General features: G+C 44.2%; 3 protein-coding genes across 3 annotated transcripts; 2 read left to right on the plus strand and 1 right to left on the minus strand.

The window, feature by feature from the left end:
• Positions 1-40: 40 nt before the first annotated feature.
• On the plus strand, positions 41-2,734 carry LOC121621394 (proton channel OTOP2-like). Its single transcript, XM_041957845.1, has 7 exons — positions 41-137; positions 610-1,010; positions 1,089-1,225; positions 1,310-1,368; positions 1,437-1,561; positions 1,638-2,443; positions 2,556-2,734. Exons 1-7 carry the CDS (start codon positions 85-87, stop codon positions 2,724-2,726), a joined length of 1,752 nt encoding a protein of 583 aa, XP_041813779.1. The 5' UTR covers positions 41-84; the 3' UTR covers positions 2,727-2,734.
• Positions 2,735-3,435: 701 nt separating this feature from the next.
• hid1a (HID1 domain containing a) lies at positions 3,436-11,835 on the minus strand. Its single transcript, XM_041956662.1, has 19 exons — positions 11,699-11,835; positions 10,875-11,024; positions 9,833-10,003; positions 9,289-9,405; positions 8,401-8,507; positions 8,154-8,270; positions 7,491-7,698; positions 7,354-7,410; positions 7,127-7,267; positions 6,944-7,034; positions 6,702-6,853; positions 6,513-6,591; positions 6,170-6,334; positions 5,820-6,047; positions 5,136-5,287; positions 4,973-5,059; positions 4,499-4,590; positions 4,243-4,401; positions 3,436-4,156 (listed from the first exon to the last, which is right to left on the minus strand). Exons 1-19 carry the CDS (start codon positions 11,762-11,764, stop codon positions 4,093-4,095), a joined length of 2,403 nt encoding a protein of 800 aa, XP_041812596.1. The 5' UTR covers positions 11,765-11,835; the 3' UTR covers positions 3,436-4,092.
• An 892-nt stretch (positions 11,836-12,727) lies between these two features.
• Positions 12,728-16,226, plus strand: LOC121621423 (protein FAM104A). The gene is made up of 3 exons (XM_041957895.1): positions 12,728-13,258; positions 13,523-13,640; positions 14,049-16,226. The coding sequence occupies exons 1-3, from the start codon at positions 13,242-13,244 to the stop codon at positions 14,262-14,264; spliced, it is 351 nt and encodes a 116-aa protein (XP_041813829.1). The 5' UTR covers positions 12,728-13,241; the 3' UTR covers positions 14,265-16,226.
• Positions 16,227-17,493: the final 1,267 nt, after the last annotated feature.

Consider the following 17,493-nt stretch of genomic DNA (forward strand, 5'->3'; position numbering starts at 1 on the left):
TGACTGCGTTTCATCTATAACACGACCTAGACTCGTGCAGCCGTCCCCAGACCTGTTTCTTTGTTTTGTGGCGTGCAGGACATCATGAAAACCGTAGCTCAGCAGATTTTCCGGACCTGCAACAAACTTTTCTCCCGGTAAATTCGCGCTGATGCATATTCAGGATGAATTTTGCGCACTTTTCAAGTTTTATTCCTACTGTGCGGGAGAGGTTCAAGGGTCAGCGGAGATCCGGAAATTTGCCCTGAAATCTGAGCCTGAGGTCACAGATCATTTAAGAAATTGTGCAATATCAATAGATAAATTACATTTGCACCATTATGGCACCATTAACTGTCAAAAATGCAGCTCCTGCCTACTTAAAGATACTGCCACATGTCCAGTTTTATTGCAGATTTCAGAGATGTGTTGATTTATCGTTTCTTAATGAGGTCAAAGTTAGTGGTGGTGTTGCATTGTTTGGAAAGGTGCACATAAGTATAAGTATATTTAGCATTTGCCTAATTTTATGGCGAATACTGTAAAATGCCCTGTCTTCTAATCCCATATATAAACCACTTACTGTTTTTTTGAGACATGCACACCGTCACAACTTGTGTCCTCTTGTAGAAAAACGCCAAATGATGTTGTGGAGGTCCATCCATCCAACATTGAGACCGCAGCGCAGATGGAAAACATCCAGCATTTGCCCAGTCCCTCCCATCCTCCCGCTGTGGAGGAGGCTCGAGAGAGCGTTCACCACTTGGAGGCGGTCATGGAGAGGGCCCACCATGGCGGTGGATGGCTCCTGTCTGGCATCATCTGCATCAACATCCTGATCCTGGGCTGCGCCCTGGTCAGCGGCAGCGCCTTCAACAGCGTGGCCATCACTGCTGTGCACAGGCAAATCTTCCTCATCATCCTCCTCCTCCTCACAATGTTGTGGATGCTGTTTTACACAGCCTTCACCTCTCGAAAGGAGCAAGCCGTCTTGTTTAAAGACAGCCATGCAGGGCCCGTGTGGCTCCGAGGTGAGAGCTCTTATTCAAGGTTTCTGTTTTGGAAGAGGGTGAATTCAAAGCTTAACCACTGAAATGTTTGCATTCCAGCTGGACTTGTGCTGTTTGGGCTTCTCAGTTTCCTCATGGACATCTTCAAGATTGCCAACTATGTGGGCTACCTCCACTGCGATTCTGCTGTTAAAGTGGCCTTCCCTGTCGTCCAGGCCGTGTTTTTGTTTGTCCAGGTTGTCAGATTTTCACATCATTCCGCTTCATGCATTCTCACAGATTGAGTTTGGAAAACTTAACGAAACCTTCCCTGCTTTCAGACGTACTTCCTGTGGAGTCATGCGAAGGACTGTGTGCAGCTGCACACCAATTTTACACGGTAAATTCTTCACTTACAAGAAAATCTACATTTAGTCTTGCAGGCGAACCATGTTTCCGCTCTTCCAGGTGCGGGCTTACACTCACGCTTTCAACTAACCTGGTGGTGTGGATGGCAGCCGTGACTGAGGAATCGATTCACCAAACGGAGGTTCCTGATCTAAACGTCAATGTCTCATACAAGATGTACAGAGGTATTCAAGCACAGTTTGTGTTCAGTTCTAATCAGACGAAGAGAAATATAACTCAAAACTGCTCTTTCTATTTCAGCCAGCTATGGCGATAAGAAGTGTAAATGTACTCACTCAGTGTGTGACACCTTCAAAGAGGCCTCCTACTACCTGTACCCCTTCAACATAGAATACAGCCTCTTTGCTTCAGCTATGGCCTACGTCATGTGGAAAAATGTGGGGCGACTTGTGGAGGATCACAGCCACCATAGTGTGAAGTTCCGTCCAAAGGAGGTGTGTCTGGGACCCGTAACAGGAATACTCCTGGTGGTGGCAGGGCTGGTGACCTTCATAATGTACGAGGTGGATGTGCTAAAAGAGGAAGAGGAGAGGAGGAACAAGGCCCTGCTGATTCATTTCATAATGAACATAGTGATAGTGAGCCTGATGTCTTTCTCCACCGTGATTGGCTGCATCGTCTACAGGCTGGACCACAGGGAGCACGTATCGGAGAAGAACCCCACGCGCAGCCTGGACGTGGGGCTGCTGGTGGGAGCCTCCATGGGCCAGTTCATCATCAGCTACTTCACCATCGTGGCTGTGGTAGCGACAGGAGCCAGAGGCTACCTGAACGCCCTAAACCTGTCCTGGGCTGTGCTGACGGTGCTCCAGCTCGGCCTGCAGAACTACTTCATCATCGAAGGCCTCCACCGCGAGCCCTTCCACGTGATGCAGGAGGCAGCCCTGCACACAAACGCTCACGTCTTCCAGGAACACACCGAGATGAGCATTGTTGTGGAGAGCAATAAGTCCAGCTACTTCCTGACTGTGTGTCCTGATGAGCCGAGCTGGAAGAGACGAGTGCTGAAGGAGGTTTGCGCCTTTCTGCTGCTCGCTAACGTCATTGTAAGTTATTTTAATGCTTCTTTTCTCTCATTCACTCGAATTGCAAGAAACTAACGATAAATGCGCTTTCCTGTCAATGTGTCCCTCTCATTCATTCTTTCTGCACCGACAGCTGTGGATCATCCCTGCCTTCGGTGCTCGTCCCCAGTTCGATCATCCCCTCGAGATAAAATTCTACAAATTCACAATGTGGGCTGCCATCGTAAACATTGGACTTCCCTTTGGAATCTTCTACCGCATGCACTCTGTCGCCAGTCTCTTTGAGGTGTACTTAATCTCTTAAATGGACTTATTTACTGCACTTGTTTGCAAACTTAAAGTAATTTTATGATCTATTTTAACTGTTTTAAATGAATCTATGTAAATAAATTTTAACTTACAATAATTGTCATTATCTCTTGAATTTGCTGACCTAGCACTTGTAAATTCCCACATATACATTTATATTAATTTAAAAGGGTTGTGTTTAGTGATGTGCTGCACATTACAGGTGATAACATCTTGATAACCATGAAATCTAATTGGTTATCAAACTACTCAGTCATTTTGGCAACAGTCAGACGCTTGGACAGGCCCGACAGGGTTAAACCCACCCAGTACTTCATAAGAAAATGGCAATAATTATAGAAAGGTTTCATCTTGTAGAGCGTGTTTTTGATGATCCTTTACTGTGAGTCATCTCCTGACCCTTCAGGTTTGTCCTGTAACACTTGAGGTACAGGCTGCATACTGTTCCACAGGAGCGAGATTTCTGGGAGAAAGTGAGTTAAAGCTGAGTGATTGCTGGAGAGGGACATGGTGCCATCTAGTGATCGTTAGCTTTCACTTGACACAGCATGTTAAGGGCAAGCTGCATGCAGAGGGTGGCCAAAGCAAAGATTTACCATAGCTGTGCAGTTAATTAGGGTGATAACATGACTTTGTTTTGTTCAGGATCCGCATGCAAATAGTGAAAGCTGACTCTTGGAGAACAGTGAGCACAGTGTTCAGAATTCACAGATGCATATTAATATATATTTTCAAGATAATTTAAGGAAAATACAATTTTCAACATCAAGCACTGTAAGCATAGCCGGCCAGATCAAAGCGTGAACCTGGCCACATACATACAAACATACAATCTGTATTCTTGTCTCCAAAATCCTGCCGAGTTACGTTGTCACATAAACTACAACCATAATAACAGACAACTCAAAGAGTGCAAGTTCACTTTTAAAGCATGGCGAGAATGACGAATAATGTGAAACATCGATATTGTGCCTTCCCAGATATGTTACAAGCTTCTGCAGGAAGGCCTGTGTCTTCTATGGTAAGTCTGACCGAAATCAATATTTCACTTCTATGCCGTCAAGAGAGGAGCCTCAGCCTTCAGGATACATCTCAGTGCTTTGACTGACATTCTGTGGTCTTGAGGTCTAAAGAAATGTACGCAGTTGGACAATATTGATAATTCCATCATCTTCCGTCTTAATCTGAAGGGTATCTCTACCTCACTCGTCTGAATGACTCTAACACCCAAGTCGGTGGTGTAAGCTTTACGATGATGATCACGGAGGCAAGATAAACACAGTGAGGTTTACTGGGAGACCAGCAGATACTGAAGGGAAGAGGAACCCTGGAGTTGAACAGTCCCATTTTGGATCTTCCGCCTACATCCTCTGAATCTCAAAAAGACGGACGTCTGTGTCGTACCAGATAGGAGGGTCCACGTTGCTAGAAAAACAGAATGAGATGTTAGAGTTTGGTCAGTGTGCAAAGACTGCTGCTTCATCAATTCTCAGCTCTCGGGGCTGACTCACCGCAAATAGACGACACCCCACATGTAGGTGCGAAACCACATGGCGGTGCCTGCGTTGGCCTGATACTTTCTGATGAGGATGGGGTGAGGGACCGGCAGCAGGCCCACTAATGTGCCGTGCTGGAGAAACTTCAGGATCTCGGATTCATCTGTCAGACCCCTGCAGTGAAACAAGTGAGCGTAATCTAACATGGTAATATTTCAAAAGAATCTCAGCCGATACGTCCGACTAAAGAGAGACAGAAGTGTTTACGTACTTGTCGATGCAGATCTTCTCCACCTGCGGAACAAGCACTTGTAGAAGTCGCATGATAGTCTGCAGGGGTAGTTTACACTTCCAGGAGAGGACCTGGGGACGGAGAGAGGGTAAATCCAGATCAGTTGCACATTCTGCTAAATATCTAAGATCAGAGGGCAATTTGAGGGAGGATGCCATCCCCTTTGTTAGCAAAACAACAAACTGCATCCCGCTTCTAACCTGCAATCCCCATATTCGTCCCCTAATGGCAGAAAGACTGCATGAGCAGAGGAGCTGTTTGCTGAATATGACTCACTGATCCTTTATCTCACTGAGGTTTCTGAAAGTTACAATCTATGGCCCCGACCACGGCTCTGAAATATCTGCTGTATACTGATAAATCCATGCCGCTGTATGTGGTCCTGGAGTAGGAAACAGATTTGTAGTTTTCCTCTCAGTCCCACTCTTCCTATAATATTGCTTAGTTACTGACCCAGTCTGATGTGGGAGCCCAGAACGATGTCGAAGACGCACTGGACAAACGTCTTCTCTCCATTTCTGCTTCAGTGTAGAAAACGTCCTGATAACATGAAGAGGGAGATTTACTAACATGCACTGGCCTTTAAGCAAACACATGCACACACACACACACTTACCTCGTTGTCGCGGCCTGAGTTCGACTCTGTGTCACTGGTCCCGGCGACCGCACTTTGGTCTGTGTGGACTGTGTGTGGGACGTCTGTCTTTGGAACTGACACCATGGTGCCATCTTCTGATACCTGGGACTTCTCGGTCAGTTTATCAATGCCTGCGGGGAACCAATCACTACTTAAAGCAGAAGCCTGGTGATATTCTATATTTTTCTTGTTGCCAACAAATCCCATGAAACTGGCTGATGTTTCTTCTTTCCCATGAACGTGGGCACTGTAGTTTATTTTGAGTTAATTCTGCATACACTTTCTTGCTACCGCTAATATGCGCTAGCGCGACAAATTCGCGCTAGTACATTTATTTGTGTTAAAGTAACACAAGGCGAAATTACTTGGCATTTTTTGTTTGTTTTACAAATGTAAGTCTGTATTTGTGGCCTGTTTGTTTGATTTTTCTGTCATTTTTTTAATTGTTAGTTCTACCAAAACTAAAAAACATCAAAAACCATATCCCTAAAATTGCTTAATTTTAAGACATATTTTTGAGAAACTGACCTACTGGCTTACTTCACATTTGTCAACCCATCCTATATATTTTAGTTAGACAATCACAGTCAAGACAAAATCACTTTAATAAAATGTGAAAAGTTGATTAATGAACATCCACAGAGCAGATAACAGAGTCATTACCTGGTATAGCGACCAGACTGGCCTTCAGTGTCCCAGGCTCTGCCGGCACAGCAGGGTGGGAGCCCTCCATGGACACAGTCTCCTGGGAGCTAGTGCGGGAAATGACATCTGGAGACTTCCTCTTCCTCTGCAGAGCCTTCTGGATGGAGGCAGGGTCCGAGGGCAGGTTGGCCAACTGGTGGAACACGTTACGTTTGCGGATGATGGCGTACACCAGGTTGCAGTTCCCTGGAGGTGAGAGAAAGAGGGGAAGCTTTACTACATGAGCAGACGTACAACAGAGTTCCTTCTACTACCCTGATGTTGACAACAAGACAAAAAAGACAGCTTTCACACAAGCTTTCTCTTACCGTCAAACTGGTACTGGATGATATTGTTGAAAGCCTCGAGAAGGAAGAATACAAGGTGATGGTTCTGGGCCGCAGAGAACAGGAACCAGCTGGTGGAGAAGGCCTCCAGCAGGTGGAGCAGTTTATTGGCCGCCACCATGGATAGGCTCTTCAGGTAGGGAGACACTGCAGAGGAAGAAGAACAACAACACTGAGAAGATGATTGTGTAATTCAATAAAGAAAACTACAACAGAGAGTTTTATTTGATTAAGTGGCATCTGTTTCTGATTAGATGCTGCAACTTTTAAATAATTGCAAATAAAATCCGTGCATCACCAGACAGATGGCGACAAGGCAACTCACCATTTACAACAATAGTGAGAAGGCAGTCAAACAGAGGCTGGAGACGCTGGTGGCCTGTGGTGATAATCTTGTGAAACACCTACCACACAGACACAGTGACAGCTGTGAGCATTAACTGCGTTAATAAGGAAGACAATAAAGATAAAGAGCGCGACCGTTTCAGATGATGTAACGAAGCAGACATCTCACCACAATAAGCAGGTCAGCGTGAGTCCCTGTGAACACTGGGATGTCCATAGGCACATGGATGGAGTAGGGCTTATTCAAGCGCACGCCAAAGTTTCTCTCGCCACTCAGCAGCAGCAAAATGAACACGCCAATGTGCATGAGTCCAACACGGGCTGCAGCCAGGGATAAAACACATCAGAAGTCAGTAAGCATGCCTGGTTGAGCCTTGTTGGCCGCAAGGATAGCACTGGGATGAGACTCACACTGGTCGGCCCTGGCGTCATTCAGGTAGTAGAGTATAGGAACCAGAATATCCAGCACATCGCTACTCTTCAGGACAAAAAACAGGAACTTCTGTGATGGGAACACAAAGGGGGTTTTGTTGAATAAAAGCGCAGACTCTTAAATCTACATCCTGCAGCTTCATTTTAGTTCTTTTTTCCAACCTTATTGAAGTCGCACAGCTTCCAGAAAAGCACCAAAAGCTCTTGGTGGAACTGGATCTTCTTGGTAGAGTTAGGCAGGTAAGTCTGAGCCAAGGGGTTGGTCAGCAGACGAGCCAGGCCCTTCAGTACGAAGTCGAAGTCCTGCCGAGGGGGAGACAGAAGGTTGAGCTTCGGACATGTTTGCAGGGAAGATCTTCACGCATTTTACAAAATGATAACTGGATTACCTCCTCTCTGTGAATCCTCGACAAATAATTCACAAACAGGTTTTCGGGGCCTGTAGACTGTGCAAAGATAAGGAGATTTATTATACGTGGCGCATACTCATGGGACTGATTCGTTCGTGGCGGTCTCTGTGTCGTACCTCTTGCTCCTCCATGCTGGATGGGGAGGCCGGGCGATGGGGAACCCCTCCGTCATGCTCCAGCGTCACAATGAGGATCTGTACAGCCTGCTCCACCAGCTGCTCCCGGTAGTCAGAGAAGAGCAGGTGGTTGTATGGGATGCCGTAACCCACTGGGTCATAGGCGCACACCACATTCAGCAGAGAGGTGAACAGAGGCAGAGCGTGTCTACAGACAAAGACATGAAGACCATGTTAGCAAAATCATGTGCATCTGTGTCACAGTTCAGTCAGTGCAGTAGTTATGTAGTGAGGTCCACGAGGGAAATGAAAATGCACTTGTTCATAACATAAATATAAAATAATGTGGAGGCACAAAGTGAAAACAAAGACTCAAGGTCCGCTTACATGCTTTTATTTGGGAAATTTCATCCACATCTCACTCACAACTGAGCCAAGAGACATCTCCATGACAACTGAGCAAACTCCACTTGTGATGAAGACCATGAGAGGTGGCTGAACGGCCTGAAAAAAGCCTTGTAAGAGGACCTTGGGCCACATACAAACAACTACCCTTGTGTTCTCCGACTTGGCTAAATCCTGCTTACAAGTTCCCTTGACAGTTGGATGGATGCACGGCTTCACACAAGTTTGTCCATGGATGTGCCAGCATTTGGCCATTACCTATTTTCTGTGGAGCAGAAGAACGTCACCCAGGGGTTGAGGACATTGTTGTCCGATGATGGAGGCAGGTACATGGCCTCCGAGAAGCAGGTTAGTAACAGCCTCAGCAACTCTGTCCTGAAGAGGAACGGCGAGAAAAACACAGAGGTGGACAGAAAAATAAAAGTCAGTCCCGCAGAAAAATGAGACACTGTATCTGCGATGCAGATGCTGCCAAGCACAGCTGCGCAGAAGCCGGCCAACTCACCTGTTCAGGTCATGGATGTAGTTGAGAGGCGGCGACTGTGCAAAGCCCACCCCTGCCTCCCAGATGTATTCACAGCTGTCTATCGACTGCATGCTCTCTGCCGAGTCCTGGAGGTGGTCAGAAATCAATTTATTCAATTCAGAGTGCAGGATTAACATTTCTAACGAGACAGCAAATTACTTTCTGTAGTCTCTCCAAAGTCCTCAAACCTAACAGACAAAGTAAGTTGTTTAATGCTGCATACTAACACGATGTGAGCATTTTCAGATCTTTCTATCTAAAGAATAGTGAGGAGGAAAACATCATGGTCACAGCACATAAAGTATAGTCAGGATTTGGTGAATATTAAGCAACTAAATCATCCCTTGAGGTTACAGAAAGGTTGCTGTTGGTAAGAAATGGGACGTGTCCTGTCTCCTTACTCGCACACTTCTTCCTGCTTTGCCACTATCAGTCAACACATTTTGTCTTAAGAAACAAATGCCCAATGAAGGGGACAGTCTGGCTTTTTTCTGAGCTGCCCCTTTGCAGCTGCATCTGAGCACATTTTCCATGATGCCGATATTTCACAAGCAGGTAAGTTAAAACCCCTAAAGGGGTCACTGTGAGCTGCAAAGCAGTCAACATTCCTTTCTAGCTCATGAGGGACGAGGAATTCTTCGCGGTGAGACTGACAGTGTTTCATCATTCATGGTGTCTTTTTATGTTCTCTTGTGTCAGAAACTTGATCGACAGGTTCCTCAGGCAACTTCAGACCAGGAAGAAGGAAACGGTGCTAAAAAAAAAAACATCTTTAACCTTTAAAACGACCAAAACAGATCATGTCACGATGTGTCAGCAATTATTGATTTTGCTGAATGGGGATGAAATGACAGACTTGGCACTCACGGGGCCTCTCTTATGGCTGTGCACGGTGAAGTCAGGGCAGAAGAGCAGGTCGGCGATGGCCAGGAGCAGCGACTCAGCCAGCGGTCGAGCTCCGTCATCATCATCCAGCTCATCTGTCTGGAAGAGATGGACAGGCATGAGACCAGATCCATACGATGACCATTGTTCTCTACCGGTCATCAAAATAAATTATGCAAACGGTGAAATGGAAAAAGTGTTCATTGCTTGGCAGAAATTGTTCAGTACAGCTGAAATTACCTTGCAGCATTACATTTCCTGCTCCACAAAGAAAAAAAGTCAAATATACCTCCTTGAAACTGGAATGAGGAAACCAATTTAACTGAGAGAAAGATGTGTACTGTGAAGAGCAGAGGTTTAATACCTCAGTGCTTTCATTATGCCTCAAAGGACTGAACATCAGATGAGAACACCATGTTTTTGTAACTCATCGAATCGATCATCTTGCATTCAAAGCAACACTGTTCGATAAAAGGTGTTAATAGTGATTAAAGGACCCAGGTTCTCCCTCCCTGTGCCCACTCACCCCGGCCCGGCCAGCGCCAGGCACCGTTGACCAGAAGAATCCTCTCCAGTCCTGGTCCTCAAAGATGTAGGGGAGGATGCGGCTCAGGATGCGAGTGCAGTTCAGGATCACCTGCTTCTCCCTCTCGGTGGGGCAGCCGGACTCCGCACCCTGCACCAGCTTCTCCACGGCCTGAGCAGACGAGACATACGACAACGGGGAACGTGAGAGCGAGCACAGCAACATAAGTGCCTATTTTCGCGCTGTTTGTCAGTTATTGAGACACTATCCAGTCAACATACACAGCACCATAACATCTAGACTTGTTCTTGCATGACAAGTTATGTCTTTTAAAATATAAAAGTCTTTGTATTTGCAAATAATGTCATGAGCAGTGACTAAAACCCTTTACAGCGAGCGTAAGCTTATGTAATATTTCTCTTTAACTATGCCATCTACTGGACACTAATGATTATGTTTCTGGAGAACAGAGATACAACAGTTTTACCAACAAACTACAGCATCTCATAAATTGTTCATTAAAGTCTGCGTGTACACACAAACAAACATTTACACCGGGAATATGCACCAGCTTCTTTCACTCGACAATGAAAATATTTGGCCTGTGAGTTGGGGACATATGTTGATGTTTTGGGCTTTTAACCAAGATTTACTTCAGAAAACGATTCAACATCAGCCTGTGTCTAAAAAAAGGTAACAAACCCCTTTGAATCAGGCCAGCTTCAAGAGCTCTCATCTCCTCCTCTTCACTTAATTAGGGTGTAAGTACCTCAGCATGTCTGTTTTGTTTCAGATAGGCAGCTTCAAACGGAAGCTGGAACCAAGAGACGGGAAGCGGAGGGAAAGGAAGGGGAGTTGACTCACTTATGCCCACATCTGAGAGCACGAGGCTGACAGACTGTGCTGGGCTCTGACAAACAAAATCCTGATCCATAGCAACGTTATTCCATGGTGCAGCCTCAAAGCAAGGTGCGCCCCGATGCAATCTCACCTCATGGACAAGTTTGCGTCATACAGACGCATCAGCCTCTCACACTCGTACCTTATAGCAGAGCGTTGCTAAATTCGAGGGGGACTCCTCTCGAACAGCTCTTATCTCTGCAGATGGCACCAGTGCAAAAACATCCTGGACTGTGGTGGTGGTGTCTGCCCAGAACTGGTCCCAGAAGGCGTCATCTGTGGCTTCAACTGGCTGTAAAAACATGATTACGTTTTAATTCTCATATGTCTGAGCCAAATTGAGCATTTCATACAAGTGAGATTTTTTTAATACAAATACCATGATTGATCTTGCAGTGCATTAAAATATAATGGTGTCCTTTGTATTATAATACACACACGGTCGTTTGGGTTTACTCTATCCAGCTCACTAGAGGCCTGCCTAATGGCAATGTAAACACAACCTCTATTCTAACAACAGTGAGCATTATCTGGCACACTGATCTAAGCACAGTCCACCTGCCGCATCTGCGAACGTGGTCATTCCAAGACCTACGTCATCATTTTTGATTTAACTACGCCACCGTTTGTCTTATCGTGAAAATTAAACGTGCACATCCCGAATAAAGCTCAGTGAGAACGAATTCTGCATCGCAGAATCGACCACCATTTGATCCGGTACTTCATGACAAATGCGACATGGTTGGAATAGGGTACACGCAGTCTTTCTGCACAGACCTTATAAATCCTTCGATGATAATATGATGTTTAAACGATAAACGACAAAAAAGATGGCATGCAACATGAGGCAGTCTGGTTTTTTTTTTGCTGCCACATCATTCGCGTTATCTCATCTCCTCGGTGATGCTGTTCGCCACACCATCTCCCTATTGAACCCCTTATTGAGCTGTATGCAGGCGCATATACCTGTGTTTTGGTTGTCAGCTGGATCACTGCTTTCCTGAAGTTCAGCTTTGAATCGGTGCTGCCCATTGCGATTATTTCCCTTTATAATAACAGGACCGCTGCTGCTGCTGAGGATCCCTGTTAATCTCACCTCCGTCCGTCGCTTGAGTCATTGACGGAGGCGTTTTCTTTTTTCTTTTTTTTTCTTTTTCTTGTTTATACGATTGGCTGGCTGGACCTGCTGCACTGCAGGGTGTAACTTCCGGGTTACAGATCGCATTAGATTATTTGTTTCCAGCATTTAAAATGCTTTGTACAGAACAATATTTATTTTTCTAATGCCCTTAGGCTGGAAATCGTTCCTTATTTGAGAACAGAGTAGCCATAATGGTTTTATGAGTAAGTGGACTGCACTCACTGTCCGCAACATTGTAGATATGTTGTTTTTAAATTGAAGACACAGCACGGTGTTTTCAACACTTAAAGCGATAATTACATTCAGCTACAATGTGTCGAATAGAACCGTTCAATTGTAAACAGCGACATCTTTTGGGGAAATTAACATTGTGTCAAGTCATAAAGGCCACTATTTGTTGATTAATATTTCTTATGAAAACCAATTACATTTTACTGCAGAAACAAATGAATAAACATGGTGTTTAGCTAACGTCAATGAATCATCGAGTTAATTAAAAGCTTTCTTGTTTTGCGCTCGTGATTGCGCTGCTGAATGGGGAGGGTTGAACGTGCGCCAGTGTTTTTTTTAATGCTGCTTTTACGTGTTACCAGTCAACTCTAAACAAATTCCATTCTGAAATTAGCACACCTGTATAACGTGCATGTAACCTCCGAAAGAGTAATAGAGTCAATCTTTTCAGTTACTATCATCCTCGTCATGACTATCGCGCTCACCACTCTTTACACTTCTGATGCCACTGAAAACTGAACTCCGATTCTTCAACGAGAACCCCTGTTTTCCGATAGCCTGTAAAAGCACCACAAGTGGTCTTCGCGCAGCCGCAGTAGCATGTAAACACAACTGCCGCGGTTGGCTATGGGTGTAGATGTGACTCTTACAGCTAGCTAGGTTGAATTAAAGTAGGTGTAATTCTAGTCGGGCTCTGGCGTTGAGATTGTTGTCAAAGAAACTACGGTTTTTCTGCAGCGTGTCCTCTGGTCAGCTAATTAAGAGCATTAGCTAGGAAGGTTAGCTAGCAGTGTCGTTAGCTTGTTACTGTTACGCTGAAGCGTTTGGGACTAGCTTGTTAACTAACCTAACGTTAGCTATCTTAGCTGTAGTTTAACAGCCAATTGTCTAGAGTGTCTGTGTGGTTAGTGAGATTATTTTTTAGTATTTCCAAAATGGCTTCTAGTATCACATCAATATTCAACATAATTAGCTAGCCGGGCAAGTTTAGTTTGCTAACTCAGGTGATAGGCCATCGACTGACAGAAAACAAGCTAACGTTCCGTTAACAAGTGGATTACTCCGACCAGCTGCGTCCTCCAGCCTGGTCCGAACAAACACAAAAGAAGCTCGTCAAGATTGATTTAGTATCATCATATGTTGACTGAAAACAGGTGAGCGAGGCCTACAGAACTTAATGTAATGCTAACTGATAAAATATTGCCTAAAGCAAATGGTGGAGTAACGTTATTGTGGCCTACATTAACCGCTTGTAGCAGCCATTTAAAGAAAATGCCGGTCACCGTGCTCTGCTAACAAACAATCGGGGTTAATACATGCGAGCTGTAGCAGGTGGTGAATGGGTTACAGTATGGATGTGTGTGTGATGGTATATATGTGTCTGTGTTTTAAATGTCTGTATGCTTGCACCCAAACAGGAAACGGCAGCGCAGTGGCGGTGATGAGGAGAGCGGCCACCTGGTGCCCCAAGCCAAAAGGCAGAGCAGAGGTCACCCTCTCTCCCCTGAGCCAGGCCGAGATGCCTGGGACTCTGAGGTATAAAATCAGTGAAATTAAATTATCATATAGAATAACCTGTAACAGCCAGACGGATCCTTGTCTCACACTAACTTTTCAGTAGCAGCAGTTTTAAAATGCTTTAAAATAGTATCATGTATCTTAGTATTATAATATCTGTTATAACTACTTTACACTGTCAGATCAAAGTCTTAATGTCAAACTGCTTTCACACCAGCATAAAAAACCAAGATCAGAAACACATCAGAGTTTTGTCTGAACTGCACCAAACAAAAGTCATGCATTACCCCAAAAAATGTCAGATGTAAGGCTTTGAATTTCAATTGATCATCAAATTAGTTACTTTGAAGCTGAAATCTGCATTATTGTGGATGTTGACTTGCATATCCAGCTAGCACACTGCTAATGTTGAAATCTGCATTTCAGTCATCCAACAGCGAGAGCAGCATCAGCAGTCCAGAACATGCGGCTGGGACCTGCACCAGTCAGTGCGCTGTGGGCCCCTGCAGTCCCCTCAGCTCTGGGGACACCTCAGAACTGGCCGGCCCCACAAACCTGGTGACCTACCTGCAGATCAACCGCATCCTGAAGCAGGCCCACTTTCAGAGCCTGCAGAGCCGAGGCCACCTCAGAGACACATGATGACCTAATATGTGTCTTTGTCAGCCACCAGGGGACTGAGTCCCTGAGGCACTTCAGAGCATCACATGCTGATTCACTTCACTCTGCTCTTCCCACCCATTTCCAGTTACTGTGATATCTCGCAGTTCTACGTATCTGTGGATGGAGACCAGCTCCTGGTCAGGTATCTGGAGGGGGTTCATCATTCAAATTAATCAAAATGATAACCATTTTAGCAATAATAACTGTGTGATCAACTTAAACATTTTTTGTGATCCACTTGATTTCTGACCAGTCTGGTTTACATGCTGCTCTCAGAGCGTTATTGTGACTGAGTGATGACGATGATGATGAATCCCTGTGTTTTGTCTTAAATGTTGTATGAAAACAGTGCTACTGTGGCTGCAAAAGTGGCAGCAAACACAAGTTTAGGCCGGTCAGTGTGACTCGTTTAGTCCTCTAGTAGGGTACGTGGGTTGTATAATGCTGAATCTGATGTCTGTGTAAGTACATGGACCAGTCTCAGGGAGGATTTGCACTTGTCTTGGACTGCTCATTTACTTTCATATTCAGACAGGGACTCCTTTACAGGGACATATAGGTGCCATGGATGTTAACTTGACCAAGGAGGCTATGCTTTCTGTTAGTTATTTAAAAGCATTTTTCCAGAGACTTCAGTTCAATGTAGTGGAGAGTCAGACAGGGAATTTTGAGCTTTTAACTTTCCGTCAATTACTGCACATTTTCTGTGGCACATTTATTCTATATTTAACTGTCAGTTGTTGTGGAACAGTTGTTCCTGGTGCGGATTAAATTTTTAGGAACATATTGATTATTGAAATAACATGCAGCCTGTCATCAGCTATAATGTGTATGTTTTATTTTCTCCTGATCAAAATGACTTTGTGATCTTGACCATAAGATTCTCTTCTTTTTTTTGTGATCTCGATGTAGCCCATCCTGTCATCTCATGATAATTAAATAATGATACTGTAGATTCTGACACGGGAATAATCATCTATGATCTGCAGCACTGCCAAATGTCATTATTGACATCAGAATTTAATGCCATTATTATTGTGAACTGATGCAGCGACAGCCAAAGGAGTCCACGTAATACTACCATGATATTCCCCTGTAGGGAGTGATGGTGCACCTGTGGTTGTGAGCAGTTATTTAACAATATAATGACCTTGGACACAAAGTAATATCAAGTAGAGATTGACTTTTGTGTATGGACTATAGATGATTACATCTGGCATGTCTTTTTTAAGAATAGCTTTATGTTGAATCAATCATGAGATGACAAAGCGTACTATGTCGATCATGAGAGAATCATAGGAATACTTTTATTATGAGTTTAGGTCAGATAAATGACGTTTGTGTTTTTTGTGGACATGAAAAAATGAAGTGATCGTAACCAGCTTCTCATGACCACAAAAAGACAAACAGAGTGATAGCTACCCATTAACTCTACAACCTTCCATACTCCTTAAACTCTCAAGTGTGTGTGTGTGTGTGAGTGTGTAGGGCTGTTTGACATTGCATTTGAGCATTTCTGTCCAGAGGGTGGGGTAACAGTACAGCCTTTTAGCAACAAAAGACATTCCCCAGGCTTCGTTTGCAATATTACTGGAGCCACTACAATGCTGTTTTAATTGCGGACGAGCCTTTCTGCCTGTGCACTACCGTTTGATGGTTGCTGTATTTGTGTCCCTGTGCACTGAACATCCAGGTACAAGCACTGACCGTCAGGCTGTGCGACTCTCCTTTCCTAAAGCGGGATGGTCCTCATCCCAGGAGTAAGCTCAGCTGTTTAGTTCTCTTGTTTTTTTCAGACTGGTGTCAGAAATGAAAGCATTTCAAAGATGTGCTTTATTTTTTTTTTCAATTATATATTTTTTGTATTTAGTAATGTACATTACATTAACCTGACATTGACTTTTTTTTTTCTTGTAAATACCCCTTCATTTCAAAAATAAAAATTAATGTTTTTGAACAAAGATGTTCTTTACTCTTTTTTCTAAAAAAAACATAATGCTGGGATGATCTGGATCCGATCACATGCTTCTTCTGAGGGGGAAATATCTATAAGCTTTGCATGCTATGTACTGTATGTGCAAACAGGAATTCCCAACATCACATCCTCCCTTTTTTTTTTCTCCTAATGTCCGGTAATGAATGACTCCCCATGCATTGAGACCATCATTAATGAGATATGACCTGTGTCTAAGTGAGGAGCAGTGAAAGGTTTCTTTAATTAGCACACTACATGTCCTTGTCTTGTCACAGACACAGTAACAGATTACATACATTAATGCACCACACGTAACCACGGTTACCTTGCTGGCTACTGTGGGTCCTCATTACTACTGTGGGTCCTCATCCTCGGATTCCCTAGCTCCACCTCTACAAAGTTGGAGAAGACGAAGCCAATGGCTATTCAGGATTAGAAATAGTCCTGCGTCGTGGCAACGTAGCTCCGTCTTCTCTCAGGTGTATGCCCTCTCATTATTTTGAAAAGCAGCTACCAAACAAACAGCGCAGCAACATGTAGGGAGGGACAATTAGCGAGTCGTAAGTGAACCTTTCATCTTGGCATCTGAATTCTGGACGGCCTTTTGTATCTTAAGCAAACATCACATTAGAGCCGGGTGAGCTCTCTGTAATTAAGGTGGTGAGGATGCAATTAGCAGCGACTTGGAGAAATATTTTCTGGGTGATAATCCAAATTTCTGCTCGAGAACAGCATCGATGCATATTGAAAAAATAATTCACCCCAAAACTGCTAATTCAATGAAGCCTCCAGAGTACTTTTTAAACTGTCGATGTTAAGTTATAATGCTGGAAAAACAGTTTGGATAAGACAAAGCAAAGTAAGTGTATTTAAAATGCAATGGGTGTAATCAAAGGGCAACAAAACACTTGCACGTGCTTTTTGAAATGGCTTCTTTCTCAGAGGTTTAAAAGATCAACGCTTTGCTGGGAAAAGATTTGGACGCGTGTTCCGACACCTTTTGATTATGTGTCATTCAGGGTTGATGGGTTGATGAGTATTTATACAGGAGAAGGACTGAAGCCTTACTCATACAAGCACAGTTTTGTCCAGCATAAATACTTAGGCAGCAGATGTTCTGAGTCCAGATGTTCATGTGAAAGGCAGTAGAGGGCAGCACACTCTGAGTGTTAGCTGGACACAAACTGTATTCCTCGCAGTCTCATAAATCTCATAAATGCTACGGGATTCTAC

This window comes from Chelmon rostratus, chromosome 17, assembly GCF_017976325.1.
Source record: "Chelmon rostratus isolate fCheRos1 chromosome 17, fCheRos1.pri, whole genome shotgun sequence".
In the NCBI taxonomy this organism is placed as follows: domain Eukaryota; kingdom Metazoa; phylum Chordata; class Actinopteri; order Chaetodontiformes; family Chaetodontidae; genus Chelmon; species Chelmon rostratus.